General features: G+C 44.5%; 1 protein-coding gene across 4 annotated transcripts in view; it reads right to left on the reverse strand.

Moving 5' to 3' along the window:
* Positions 1 to 2,107: 2,107 nt before the first annotated feature.
* The window catches only part of frmpd1b (FERM and PDZ domain containing 1b), a 122,075-nt gene continuing 108,712 nt past the window's right edge, over positions 2,108 to 15,470 (reverse strand). For all 4 annotated transcript variants that reach the window (XM_061899908.1, XM_061899911.1, XM_061899909.1 and 1 more), the window contains exons 16-17: positions 12,246 to 13,175; positions 2,108 to 9,581 (exon numbers count right to left, since the gene is read on the reverse strand). In XM_061899908.1, coding sequence (XP_061755892.1) covers positions 7,228 to 9,581; positions 12,246 to 13,175 — 3,284 coding nt within the window. In that variant the 3' untranslated portion in view covers positions 2,108 to 7,227. The remainder of the gene's footprint in view (positions 9,582 to 12,245; positions 13,176 to 15,470) is intronic.

The following is a 15,470-nucleotide window of genomic DNA, read 5'->3' on the forward strand; positions in this document are numbered from 1 at the left end:
CCAGTACTCTGGAATGCCCTCCCGGTAACAGTTCGAGAGGCTACCTCAGTAGAAGCATTTAAGTCTCACCTTAAAACTCATCTGTATACTCTAGCCTTTAAATAGACCTCCTTTTTAGACCAGTTGATCTGCCGCTTCTTTTCTTTCTCCTATGTCCCCCCCTCCCTTGTGGAGGGGGTCCGGTCCGATGACCATGGATAAAGTACTGGCTGTCCAGACCCAGGATGGACCGCTCGCCTGTATCGGTTGGGGACATCTCTACGCTGCTGATCCGCCTCCGCTTGAGATGGTCTCCTGTGGACGGGACTCTCGCTGCTGTCTTGGATCCGCTTGAACTGAACTCTCGTGGCTGTGTTGGAGCCACTATGGATTGAACTTTCACAGTATCATGTTAGACCCGCTCGACATCCATTGCTTTCGGTCCCCTAGAGGGGGGGGGTTGCCCACATCTGAGGTCCTCTCCAAGGTTTCTCATAGTCAGCATTGTCACTGGCGTCCCACTGGATGTGAATTCTCCCTGCCCACTGGGTGTGAGTTTTCCTTGCCTATTTGTGGGTTCTTCCGAGGATGTTGTAGTCGTAATAATTTGTGCAGTCCTTTGAGACATTTGTGATTTGGGGCTATATAAATAAACATTGATTGATTGATTGATTCTAGCAATTGTCTTTTTCTCTTTCGTTCTCGCTCGCACTCTGGCTCCAGCCCCAACCCCGTCTCTCCTCCTGGCTGCTGCTTATAACATAGCGACGGGTGATTAGATAACAAGGCCCAGGTGGTTCATCTACGCACCTGTCGCTGATTTCGAGGCCAATCCTGGCAACACCCCGCTTCGCTGCAGGCCCGCAGGCCACGCCCCCTCCACAGTTAGCTTCGGAATAACAATTTTATTTATTTGCTTATTATACTCTAGAAATGTTGGTCTTACTTAAAAATGCAAACGTATAGTTGTGTTCAGTGTTAAAAAAAAAATATTACATAGCTCTTACAGAAATACATTTTAAAATATTTGCCTTCTTGGCTCTCTCTTCCAAAAAGGTTCCCGACCCCTGAACTAAGGTATGGTGACAGAATAAACTAAGTACAGCACTGCTGCGTGTGTAAACCCCGACGGGAAAACCTCATAATTACGGTGGCTCAGTGTTTTCAAGACTTTGGATCGTTGCTACATCAAAACAGTCACTTTTCCAAAGCGTTTCGACAAAAATACGCCGTTTCGCTCCGTGGTCCTTAGTCTCACATTTCCAGAAAATATATACCGTATATATATACATATATATATATGTATATATGTCTTGATTGGATTATTCAGAGAATAGTGCTCGATACCGTGGTAGAGCACAATATTTAGGAGTGGGAAAAATCACAAGACTACTTCGTCTCTACAGAACTGTTTCATGAGGGGTTCCCTCAATCATCAGGAGATTTTAATGGAAGCATTCACCTACAATGGTTTATATAGGGCACAGAGTGGGTGGGTACAGGCAGGCGTAGGGTGTGGTGATTGGCTCATGTGTTACCTAGGAGGTGTTTCCGTCTGTGGCGGCTTGTTGAAATGATTTCACTGCGCTTGTTGAGGGATGATAGATCTGGATGATATATAATAAACAGTTTCTCTTTTAAGCATAGTTCGCATCTTTTATTACCACTGTTGTAAGGTGTGCTGGATGCAAGAATTTGCCATGTTATTGAATATTCAACATTATTGTCTTTGAGGTTCCAAATGTGTTTGCTGAGTTCTGTAGAATTCCGCAAAGTCTGGTTTCTAAAGGAGGCGTTGTGATTATTCCATCTTGTTTTGAACGCTCATTCAATTAATCCTACGTACGTGTCGGATGTGTTAATGTCCTTGCGTGTTACCTGTGCTTGGTAAACGACTGATGTCTGTAAGCACCTTCCGTTGAGAGGGCAATCAGGTTTCCTGCGACAGTTACATTCCTTATTGGTTTCAGAGTTGTTTAGTCTGGGGCCTTATTGGTTTCAGAGTCGACTAAACAAACCCCTCATGAAACAGTTCTGTAGAGATGAAGTAGTCTTGTGATTTTTCCCACACCTATATATATATATATATATATATATATATATATATATATATATATATATATATATATATATATATATATATATATATATATATATACTGTCCTTTGGATGCAAACTAGATCGTAATACTGCATAATGTTTGTGGATGTGTTTCAGAGATGCGACAGGGAAATTGTAGAAAAAACAACAACACTTATAACACAAGGTCTTATAAAAAAAAGGTGCAATCTGTAACAGTCGGAAGTACGCTCCCTGATTTGTAACGGTACCGTCATAAGCGACTGTCGTGTTGACAAAGAAAAATCCTTGAAATAGGTGCCAACCTGCACATGGAAAATGTAACCGGTTCCTTTTTGTGCATTTTTGAAAAGCAAAATATGGGGGAAAAAAAAGGTGACCATTAACATCAGGGGTGCCCAAACTTTTTCTGCAAGCGAGCTACTTTTCCCTTGACCAAGTCGAGAGGATCTACCTCATTCATATGTATCGTTTATTTATAGTGATGTCCGATAATGGCTTTTTTGCCGATATCATCCAACTCTTAATTACCGATACCGATATATAAAGTTTTGGAATTAACACATTATTATGCCTAATTTTGTTGTGATGCCCCGCTGGATGCATTAAACAATGTAACAAGGTTTTCCAAAATAAATCAACTCAAGTTATGGAAAAAAAAAATGCCAACATGGCACTGCCATATTTATTATTAAAGTCACAAAGTGCATTATTGGAATTTGGGACATGCTCTCCCAGAGAGAGCATGAGGAGGTTGAGGTGGGCAGGGTTTGGGGGGAAGAGCCAGTGCTGCAAGGGGATTCTGGGTATTTGTCCTGTTGTGTTTATGTTGTGTTACGGTGCGGATGTTCTCCCGAAATGTGTTTTTCATTCTTGTTTGGTGTGGGTTCACACTGTGACACATATTTGTAACGGTGTTAAAGTTGTTTCTACGGCCACCCTCAGTGTGACCTGTATGGCTGTTGACCAAGTATGCTTTGCATTCACTTGTCTGTGTGAAAAGCCGTAGATATTATGTGGTTGGGCCGGCACGCAAAGGCAGTGCCTTTAAGGTTTTTTGGCGCTCTGTACTTTTCCCTACGTTCGTGTTCACAGCGGCATTTTAATAAGTCATAAATTTTACTTTTGGAAACCGATACCGATAATTTCTGTTAAAGCACTTATCGGCAGAGTGGATCCCATATTTATTTATTTATGAAAGGGAGTTTTTGTTAACAACTTAAAGGTGTTTAGTCTAGTGGTTAAAGCAGGGGTCACCAACCTTTTTGAAACCAAGAGCTTCTTCTTGGGTACTGATTAATGCGAAGGGCTACCAGTTTGATACACATTTAAATAAATTGCCAGAAATAGCCAATTTGCTCAATTTACCTTTAATAAATAAATCGGTACATTTTTTTTCCATTTACGGAAGGTTTTTTTGTAGAGAATAAATGATGAAAAAAAAACACTTAATTTAATGGTTTAAAAGAGGAGAAAACACGAAAAAAATGAAAATTAAATTTTGAAACATAGTTTATCTTCAAATTCGACTCTTTAAAATTCTAAATTCAACCGAAAAAAATGAAGGGAAAAACTAGCTAATTTAAATCTTTTTGAAAAAAAAAAAAAATAATATAGGGAACATCATTAGTAATTTTTCCTGATTAAGATTGATTTTAGAATGTTGATGACATGTTTTAAATAGGTTAAAATCCAATCTGCATTTTTTTAGAATATATAACAAATTGGACCAAGCTATATTTCTAACAAAAACAAATCATTATTTCTTCTAGATTTTCCAGAACAAAAAGTTTTAAAGAAATTAAAAAGACTTTGAAATAAGATTTCAATTTGATTCTAAAGATTTTCTAGATTTGCCACAATAATTTTTGGGAATTTTAATCATAAATTTGAAGAAATATTTCACAAATATTCTTCGTCGAAAAAAACAGAAGCTAAAATGAAGAATCAAATTAAAATTGATTTATTATTCTTTACAATAAAAAAATGAAAAAAATTACTTGAACATTGATTTAAATTGTCAGGAAAGAAGAGGAAGGAATTTAAAAGGTAAATGTTTAAAAATCATAAAATCATTTTTAAGGTTGTATTTTTTCTCTAAAATTGTCTTTCTGAAAGTTATAAGAAGCAAAGTAAAAAAAATAAATGAATTTATTTAAACAAGTGAAGACCAAGTCTTTAAAATATTTTCTTGGATTTTCAAATTCTATTTGAGTTTTGTCTCTCTTAGAATTAAAAATGTCGAGCAAAGCGAGACCAGCTTGCTAGTAAATAAATAAAATTTAAAAAATTGATGCAGCTCACTGGTAAGTGCTGCTATATGAGCTATTTTTAGAACAGGCCAGCGGGCGACTCATCTGGTCCTTGCGGGCGACCTGGTGCCCGCGGGCACCGCGTTGGTGACCCCTGGGTTAGAAAGTCCTGAGTCATACCAAAGACTATAAAAATGGGAGCCATTACCTCCCTGCTTGGCACTCAGTATCAAAGGTTGGAATTGGGGGTTAAATCACCAAAAATGATTCACGGGCGCGGCCACCGCTGCTGCTCACTGCTCTCCTCACCTCCCAGGGGGTGATCAAGGGTGATGGGCCGAATGCAGAGAATAATTTTGCCACACCCAGTGTGTGTGTGTGTGACTTTAATGATAATACAAGCATATTTAACATTCCTTTTCTTTCATGAAGACAAGAATATAAGTTGGTGTATTACCTGATTCCAATGACTCGCATTGATTGGAATCAGACAGTAGTGATGAAAACGTCCACATTTTGAAACGGAGGAGAAAAAAAGTCCTAATTTCTGTCCAATACCACATGAAAGTGGTTGCTTTTTGGCATCTTATTTGTCCTGCTTAGATACTCCTTTTCAAACACTTTACAAGAAATACATTATATGTAGCTTGTTCGCTTGTGGACGCCAGCTTTCTGAGACTCTTATTTTGTTAGCGCAGGCAGGATGAAGCAGCGCTTTTATTGTCAAGACACGAACTGTGCAGTCAGTCTTTAGAGTTTTGACGGCATGTACGGCGCTCGAGTCTGTTGAAATTTAAAAAAAAAGTGTTTTTCGCCTTCCTGTCGGTCATTTTTTCCTAAAAATTGAAGAATGGATCGCGATGTCGAAAGGCGGATTGGTGCGGTATCTTGCGGACGCTGTATCGATCCGTTGTGGTGAAGAAGGAGCTGAGCCGGAAGGCAAAGCTCTCAATTTACCGGTCGATCTACGTTCCCATCCTCACCTATGGTCATGAGCTTTGGGATTGTGACCGAAAGGACAAGATCACGGGTACAAGCGGCCAAAATGAGTTTGGGGCTCTCCCTTAGAGATAGGGTGAGAAGCACAAAATAAAGCCGCTGCTCCTCCACATCGAGAGGAACCAGATGAGGTGGTTCGGTCATCTGGTCAGGATGCCACCAGAACTCCTCCCTACGGAGGTTTTTAGGGCACATCCGACCGGTAGGAGGCCACGGGGAAGACCCAGGACATGTTGGGAAGACTATGTCTCCCGGCTGGCCTGGGAACCCCTCGGGATCCCCCGGGAAGAGCTAGACGAAGTGGCTGGGGAGAGGGAAGTCTGGGTTTCCCTGCTTAGGCTGTTGCCCCCACGACCCGACCTCGGATAAGCGGAAAAAGATGGATGGATGGATGGAAGCATGTTTAACATCCCTTTTCTTTCATGAAGACAAGAATATATGATGGTGTATTACCTGATTCCAATGACTCACATTGATTGGAATCAGACAGTAGTGATGATAACGTCCACATTTTGAAACGGAGGAGAAAAAAAGTCCTAATTTCTGTCCAATACCACATGAAAGTGGTTGCTTTTTGCCATCTTATTTGTCCTGCTTAGATACTCCTTTTTAAACACTTTACAAGAAATACATTATTCGTAGTTTGTTCGCTTCTGCACGCCTGCTTTCTGAGACTCTTATTTTGTTAGCGCAGGCAGGATAAGGTAGCGCTTTTATTGTCAAGACACGAACTGTGCAGTCAGTCTATCGCCTTCCTGTCGGTCATTTTTTCCTAAAAATTGAAGAATGGATCGTGATGTCGACAGGCGGATTGGTGCGGTATCTTCAGTAATCCGGACGCTGTATCGATCCGTTGTGGTGAAGAAGGAGCTGAGCCGGAAGGCAAAGCTCTCAATTTACCGGTCGATCTACATTCCCATCCTCACCTATGGTCATGAGCTTTGGGATTGTGACCGAAAGGACAAGATAACGGGTACAAGCGGCCGAAATGAGTTTCCTCCGCCGTGTGGCGGGGCTCTCCCTTAGAGATAGGGTGAGAAGCACAAAATAAAGCCGCTGATCCTTCACATGGAGAGGAGCCAGATGAGGTGGTTCGGTCATCTGGTCAGGATGCCACCAGAACTCCTCCCTAGGGAGGTTTTTAGGGCACATCCGACCGGTAGGAGGCCACAGGGAAGACCCAGGACATGTTGGGAAGACTATGTCTCCCGGCTGGCCTGGGAACGCCTCGGGATCCCCCGGGAAGAGCTGGACCAAGAGGCCGGGGAGAGGGAAGTCTGGGCTTCCCCCGCGACCAGACATCAGATAAGCGGAAGAAGATGGATGATTTTGAGGCACCCTCGGGTGCCATGAATTTCAATCAAGTGACGTCTTAGTGACGATTGATGATCGCAAATTTTTAGGTCTGTTTTTTTTTAATGCCTGACACACCCTCCCACCGTCGAGCGGTAGCTCGCGATCGACGTAACGGGCACCCCTGATTTACAGATTACACCTTGTAGAGTAGCGGAGGACTCTTCAAAGCAGCAGACGCTAATATAATACGAGGAAAAATGAAAATTCCAGTGACGTCCAAAGATTTTTTTCCATTTTTTTTTTAACCCCCAGAGACCTGAACATCATAGACCACGGTGCAATTGTTGTAAAAAATAAATACATAAATACATACACGGGCAATCCATCCTTACATACATATTGTAATAAAATAAGGGAAATATAAGAGTTATAAAACTCCTATGTACAAATGCATAGTACGTATGCATCTACAAAGAGGCCGGGCAAAGTTTCCTCTCTGTCGTTTGGGGTTTTGTGGGCGGGGTTATGTAGATATGTGCCAAGTGCTGTGCATGGCACTTACTGTACAAACCATCCGCATAACTCCCCCTCGCACCTCTGAGGTTAACAGTCTGTCACGGGCTTAAAAATTGAGCGGTACACCGCTGGGAGTATCAGGGGCGACTAATGTGGGCGTCCGGAAGAGTTGTGTGAGCGCAAACACCGAGGAAATAAGTACAGTGCAGCGTTTGGCCAGCAGCCTCACGCCGTCACCTTCCCCTTGGCTCTGTCCAGACCCGTTCAGGCCCACGCTCCTACCCCCAGTTCCGGCTGTCTCCACAGCCCCGACGAACTCGCGGTACAGAGCCACGATTTCTTTCAACTTGTCCATGGGCTCCTGGTTGTCGTCGCCGTGGTCCCTCGTGAGGACCGTGCTGGAGTTACGGCAGCTGTCGCAACCGGGGCACGGACTGGTTCGCATGCAAGCTGCCGAGAGCTGAACCAACGCGCCGAAGCTGTTGGATAAAGACCGCAGGGCTTCGTCGGGAGCCCAGCCTACACGAGTAGCCCGCTGACACCCGGACGCCAGGCGTCGAGCCTCCGCTTGGAGAAGAGTTCTCTCAGCCTCCGTCATGCTGGTGGGGCTGGATCCCATGCAACATCTTTCCGTACTGTCGCCATCAGAACCGTTGTGGTTCTGGTCGGCCTCCATCTTGTTTGTGTGCTCTAAGACCAACAAAAGCTGATCTATATCATGTCGCAGGGAGGCGAAACCTCCTTTCAGGCCGCCGTAGTTCTTGTTGGTGAGGGAGCGTAGAGGACCCCCAAGCGAGGTTGTGGGAGACACGGGACAGGAGACTAAGGGACTGAGCTCAGAGGAGGCAGTGGAGAAGGTGGACAGTGGGCGAGGGTTGTCCTTTAGCAGAGACAAGATATTGGGATTCGGAGGGGGTATGGTGGGGGAAGGGACGGGAGGGGGTCTCGCCGTCTTTGGGCGCGTGCGACGGGAGAACTCGTAGACGGTCAGCTCCTCGTCGAAGCTGATGCCATCCTCCGTGTCGCCGCTGAAGCAGTTGGCGTAGACGGTATGGCAGCCACAGGCCTCCCGCTGATGCTGCGGAGGCGTGCCATCCTCGACGGAAGGGGTCGGCGAGTCTCCCCCGAGCTGCATGTTCGAAATGCCCCCCATTCCCACTGCCGAGTGGCACCGCGACTGAGGCTGTTCGGATGAAACACTGTGCGAACTGTTCCCTGTGAAATTCAGATTAGGATGTGATCCGTTGGTCCCGCTGACCTTTCTCAAGTATGAGCTCAATTCCTCAGCCTCCTTAATGGTTGCTATGACGACCTCAGCTCCATCCTCTAATATATTCCCTCTATTGCCTGATTTCGAGGCCACTGTTTCTTTGTCTTTCACAGGGGTCTTGTTAATGTCGGACATACCGCTTGCTACTGACAAACCAGAGCCGAACCCGGATGTGTCTCCGTTTATAGAGCTGGTGGAGGGATAGTCCAGGGTCCCTAAAATCTCCTGGGAGCGAGTCATGTACCAAGGAAGAGCCTGGATCTTCCCTCTCAGGGCAGAGGCCGGCAGCCGGCCTCCGAGGCTGGAAGAGCTGCACCTCAGATCTGAGCCAGACCCAGATCTGTGCTCTTCTCTACTCGCCTGGCCTTTGGAGTTGCTTGAGGTGAGCGAAGTGGCAATTGATGTTTCTGTGTTTTTGGGTGACAGGCTTTCGTGGCTCACCGAGACCCTCCTGGGACCCGACTGGACGCTGCCATTGCGGCTGCTCCAAGGGTGAATCCCATTTGGTGGACTTGCGCCGTCTGTAAAGACCCCTTTGTCCGGATCCGTTGGGGAGACCGGAGAGCTGGCGGGTAATGATAAAGGGTGGAAAATCTTTGGAGAAGTAGGTTTAGGTGGTACTGGAGGAGGGGTAGACAACTTCGTACCGGAATTAGAGCGAGGGATATTTGCTGGCGTTTTTGCAGGGATCCCATGTCCTTCGTTCTCATTTGCCGGTCTCCCCTTGTCCTCGGTTTGTAGCGCAGTGATGGGTAATGGCTGCTTGCTACATCGCACTGCTGTGATCAGAGGTAAGCCACCCGTACCGTATGTGACCGACTTGAACTCCATAGTGTCTGGCTCCATCTCCAAGAGGTTGGAAGACATACGTCCAGAGGTGTCCCCATTGCAGTGGGCGTATGATTTCCCACGCTTTGGAGACTTGGCTGGTATAATCTGAGGCTTGGGAGGCAGCTGGGGTTTAGGTGCTAATGGCGGTTTGGATTTAACGTCATGTCTCTCAGCGGCTTTTGCTCTGCCAACGAGGTTCCTAACTATATTTGTGGGACCTTTTACATCCTCTTTCTTGATTTTACAAGGTTGCATCTTTTTGGAAAGGGGCGAGGATGGCTCTTTTCCCGCGGCAGCTGGAAGGGAATTCCACGTTCCGCTCAACCGGTTCGCGTTCCGCCGGTCGGCCAGCTCTACGTCTGCAAGAGAAAGACACATTTTATTTTTCTTCTAGTGCACATCCCAACAAGTAGAAACAAATAATCATGAAATCATAATACAAACCCCCTTTCCATATGAGTTGGGAAATTGTGTTAGATGTAAATATAAACAGAATACAATGATTTGCAAATCATTTTCAACCCATATTCAGTTGAATATGCTACAAAGACAACATATTCGATGTTCAAACTGATAAACTTGTTTTTTTTTTTTTGCAAATAATCATTAACTTTAGAATTTGATGCCAGCAACACGTGACAAAGAAGTTGGGAAAGGTGGCAATAAATACTGATAAAGTTGATTAATGCTCATCAAACACTTATGTGGAACATCCCACAGGTGTGCAGGCTAATTGGGAACAGGTGGGTGCCATGATTGGGTATAAAAACAGCTTCCCAAAAAATGCTCAGTCTTTCACAAGAAAGGATGGGGCGAGTTACACCCCTTTGTCCACAACTGCGTGAGCAAATAGTCAAACAGTTTAAGAACAATGTTTCTCAAAGTTAAATTGCAAGAACTTTAAGGATTTCAACATCTACGCTCCATAATATCATCAAAAGGTTCAGAGAATCTGGAGAAATCACTCCACGTAAGCAGCATGGCCCGGAAACCAACATTGAATGACCGTGACCTTCAATCCCTGTATCAAAAACCGACATCAATCTCTAAAGGATATCGCCACATGGGCTCAGGAACACTTCAGAAAACCACTGTCACTAACTACAGTTTGTCGCTACATCTGTAAGTGCAAGTTAAAGCTCTACTATGCAAAGCGAAAGCCATTTATCAACAACATCCAGAAACGCCGCCGGCTTCTCTGGGCCCGAGATCATCTAAGATCGACTGATGCAAAGTGGAAAAGTGTTCTGTGGTCTGACGAGTCCACATTTCAAATTGTTTTTGGAAATATGCGATATCGTGTCATCCGGACCAAAGGGGAAGCAAACCATCCAGACTGTTATCGATGCAAAGTTCAAAAGCCAGCATCTGTAATGGTATGGGGGTGCATTGCTTACACATCTGTGAAAGCACCATTAATGCCGAAAGGTACATACAGGTTTTGGAACAACATATGCTTCCATCTAAGCGTCGTCTTTTTCATGGACGCCCCTGCTTATTTCAGCAAAACAATGCTAAGCCACATTCAGCACGTGTTACAACAGTGTGGTTCAAGTGTGATGTAAGCTTGGACCTTAAATCCTACTGAATAGCTCTTAATCTTCTTCCCTTCATTATATTTCAAATTACCGGTATTGAAATCAGCCTCCTCCGTTTTGAAAATGATGACAGAGGAAGTGTCACTCGTGACGTGACGAGTTTGACCCGGTGGTAATACTAAGCATGCGCTAATTACTTTGCGAAGCGAGTTTCCCCCGGCAGTAATTGAAGGCAGGCGCATACTATATGCCCTGCGGCAATTCAAGGAAATACGGTATTTGGATTTTAAAAAAAAAAGGTTTCTAGGTTGGAACATTAAATATCTTGTCTTTGCAGTCTATTCAGTTAGATATAAATTGAAAATGATTTGCAAATCCTTGTATTCTGTTTTTATTTACCAATGTGGTCTGACGAGTCCACATTTCAAATTGTTTTTGGAAATATTTGACATCGTGTCATCCAGACCAAAGGGGAAGTGAACCATCCAGACTGTTATTGAGGCAAAGTTGAAAAGCCAGCATCTGTGATGGTATGGGGGTGCATTAGTGCCCAAGGCATGGGTAACTTACACATCTGTGAAGGCACCATTAATGCTGAAAGGTACATACAGCTTTTGAAACAACATATGCTTCCATCTAAGCGTCGTCTTTTTCATGGACGCCCCTGCTTATTTCAGCCAGACGATGCCAAGCCACATTCAGCACGTGTTACAACAGTGTGGCTTCGTAAAAAAAGAGTGCGGGTACTTTCCTGGCCCGCCTGCAGTCCAGACCTGTCTCCCATCGAAAATTTGTGGCGCATTAAGAAGCGTAAAATACGACTGAAGCTCTACATAAAACAAGAATGGGAAAGAATTCCACTTTCAAAGCTTCAACAATTAGTTTCCTCAGTTCCCAAACATTTATTAAATGTTGTTAAAAGAAAAGGTGATGTAACACAGGGGTGAACATGCCCTTTCCCAACAATGCCAAGCCACGTTTTACAACAGCGTGGCTTCGTAAAAAAATAGTGCGGGTACTTTCCTGGCCCGCCTGCAGTCCAGACCTGTCTCTCATCGAAAATGTGTGGCGCATTTTGAAGCGTAAAATACGACAGCGGAGACCCCGGACTGTTGAACGACTGAAGCTCTACATAAAACAAGAATGGGAAAGAATTCCACTTTCAAAGCTTCAACAATTAGTTTCCTCAGTTCCCAAACGTTTATTGAGTGTTTGTTAAAAAGAAAGGGTGATGTAACACAGTGGTGAACATGCCCTTTCCCAACTACTTTGGCACGTGTTGCAGCCATGAAATTCTAAGTTAATTAATTATTATTTGCAAAAAAAAATAAAGTTTATGAGTTTGAACATCAAATATGTTGTCTTTGTAGTGCATTCAACTGAATATGGGTTGAAAAGGATTTGCAGATCATTGTATTCCGTTTATATTTACATCTAACACAATTTCCCAACTCACATGGAAACGGGGTTTGTAATATAACGAACCTGAAAGATCGGGAACTGGAGGAGTGAATCTCTCCTGTGCATCAAAAAACTCTTCATCCGACTCAGATGCATTCTCCTTGACCGAGAAATCAGTTTTGAGGTTGGGGGACGGAGTTTGGAAGAGACACTCCTCATCCTTGGAGAGGCGCTGCTCTGCCTGCTGTGCTTTGTGGCCTGGAATGGAACTGGTTCTCACCGGGACTTTGGGAGGGGTTTTCTTCTTTCGCTTAATAGGCGTTGAGTCAAAAGGCGTGCTGTCAATCATTCGGAGATCTCTCGAACTGGGGATCTTAGAAATGCGTCTCAGTACCTCCCTTCCCTGCTCTTCCTCCTCATCCTCTTCGTCCTCATCATCGTCACTGGTAGCCCCAGACGGGCTTGAGAGGAAAGCGGCTTTAGAGAGATCAGCAAAGCAGAGACAAGCGTTGTCATTGGCCCTGTAGTTGAGGTTGGTGGGTCTTGACGGGCCTTGGTGGCGTTTTGGTTCCAGCAGATAGGGTTGGTGAGCATCTGAAGGTTGTGATGCATCGGGATAAGGAGGGCTTTTCTCATCGAGCGCAGCGCTCAACGAGCTGCTGGACAAGCTGGAAAAGCTGCTGGTGACCCGTGGATCGGTGTGATACCAGGTGGTCTTTAAGTTCATCTCCTCGTCCATCACACTCAATTTACGCGGACCACTTCCCGTTGCACCTCCGTCCTCTTCTCCCTCGTAGTCCTTACCGTCCGTCGTCACAATTATCTTCACTTCCTGCTTGCCTTTGTGCTCCTCCCTCTCTTTCCTATCCTCTTCTCTCCTCTTTTCCTGCTCCTCTCGCCGTCTCTCCTCCCAGTCTTGACTCGCTGGGTCAGGGTGTTTGTAATTCTGCGAGTCCATCGGGTCGTCCTCGTCGGTTGAGTCATCCAAGTCGCTACAGCAGCGGGACACGTATCCTAACGCCACAAAAAAAAAAATGTTAGCACAGGTTTCAGGTCATTCGTACTAGCATGAGTGGCTTTTGGAACCGTATACCCATCCTTGGTGACAAACAAGTGATGGAAATACGGAATCTCCCAAACGAAAGTACACCCCCAATATTTCAGCAATCATTTTGATTGATCAATTGAAACTTTGAAAATACAGTCTGGTACCTCAACTTTCAAGCACATTGCATGTGGGGCGGCATAGCTCGGTTGGTAGAGTGGCCGGGCCAGCAACTTGAGGGTTGCAGGTTCGATTCCCGCCTGTGCCATCCTAGTTACTGCCGTTGTGCCCTTGGGCAAGACATTTTACCCACCTGCTCCCAGTGCCACCCACACTGGTTTAAATGTAACTTAGATATTGGGTGTCACTATGTAAAAGCGCTTTGAGTCACTTGAGAAATGCGCTATATAAATTTAATTCACTTCACGACCGACCTTGTAACTCAAAACACTAAAATCAGCACCATTTATTGAAATTAAATAAAATTAATTCATGCTTGGCCCTCGCAAAACACCACAATTGTAACATGAAACATGCCTTTCCTTCAATCAATCAATCAATCAATCAATGTTTATTAATATAGCCCCAAATCACAAATGTCTCAAAGGACTGCACAAATCATTACGACTACAACATCCTCGGAAGAACCCACAAAAGGGCAAGGAAAACTCACACCCAGTGGGCAGAGAGAATTCACATCCAGTGGGACGCCAGTGACAATGCAGACTATGAGAAACCTTGGAGAGGACCTCAGATGTGGGCAACCCCCCCCCCCTCTAGGGGACCGAAAGCAATGGATGTCGAGCGGGTCTAACATGATACTGTGAAAGTTCAATCCATAGTGGCTCCAAGACAGCAGCGAGAGTCCCTTCCACAGGAAACCATCTCAAGCGGATCAGCAGCGTAGAGATGTCCCCAACCGATACAGGCGAGCGGTCCATCCTGGGTCCCGACGAGCGGTCCATCCTGGGTCTCGACTCTGGACAGCCAGTACTTCATCCATGGTCATCGGACCGGACCCCCTCCACAAGGGAGGGGGGGGACATAGTTTAGTTTAGTTTACTTTATTAAGGATCCCCATTAGTCTACACCGCAGTGGAGACTATTCTTCCTGGGGTCCAGGCAAAAACATCACACAACCACAGAACAAACGATTAAAATGCAGTACAACATGATCCAATAATAAATTGTCATATTACAAAAATAGCAACAACAAAGAACCAAAAAATACTAATAGATGTTGTTACATAATAATTTTCATACCAAAGATAAAAATAGCAATATAAAAATAGATATACTGTATACATTTTTGCAAAAATAAAACAAAGAACCAATGGCCTAAATAGTGTACCAAAGACAAACAATAAGTGACAAAAAAGTATCATCCATCCATTTTCTGCTGCTTATCCCATAATCAATAAAATACTCAATAGTCAATAAAAACAGTCATGACATTAGGTACAATCTAAAATAATCTCTTTACGCAATACTTCTCCTTTTAGTTTATTCTTAAAGCCCACTATGCTGGTGATTGATAGCAGATATTGTGGAAGTCTGTTCCAGTAAGTGATTGCCCGATACATTACAGTCTTTTTCAAAACATCACTTTTGGGTTTAAGACGGGTGAGAGCACCTCTTTGGGCTAGCCTGGTACCGTAGTTGTGACTTTAAAAAAAGAACTACTTTTTAAATGGGAAATATTGTTTGCAAAACCTTACAATAGCATCTACTACAGTAGTTTCATGAAAAAAGGTAATAATAATATTCAACATTTACCTCGGGGACTTTTATATGCGTTTAGACCGGGCTGCTTCTCAGTCGTATAACAATAGGAACTATCAATCAATCAATCAATGTTTACTTATATAGCCCTAAATCACTAGTGTCTCAAAGGGCTGCACAAATCACTACGACATCCTCGGTAGGCCCACATAAGGGCAAGGAAAACTCACACCCAGTGTGACATCGGTGACAATAATGACCCAGTGGGACGTCGGTGACAATAATGACCCAGTGGGACGTCGGTGACAATGAAGACTATGAGAACCTTGGAGAGGAGGAAAGCAATGGATGTCGAGCGGGTCTAACATGATACTGTGAAAGTTCAATCCATAATGGATCCAACACAGTCGCGAGAGTCCAGTCCAAAGCGGATCCAACACAGCAGCGAGAGTCCCGTTCATAGCGGAGCCAGCAGGAAACCATCCCAAGCGGAGGCGGATCAGCAGCGCAGAGATGTCCCCAGCCGATACACAGGCAAGCAG

The sequence above is a fragment of the Nerophis ophidion genome, linkage group LG05 (assembly GCF_033978795.1).
Source record: "Nerophis ophidion isolate RoL-2023_Sa linkage group LG05, RoL_Noph_v1.0, whole genome shotgun sequence".
NCBI classification, from domain to species: domain Eukaryota; kingdom Metazoa; phylum Chordata; class Actinopteri; order Syngnathiformes; family Syngnathidae; genus Nerophis; species Nerophis ophidion.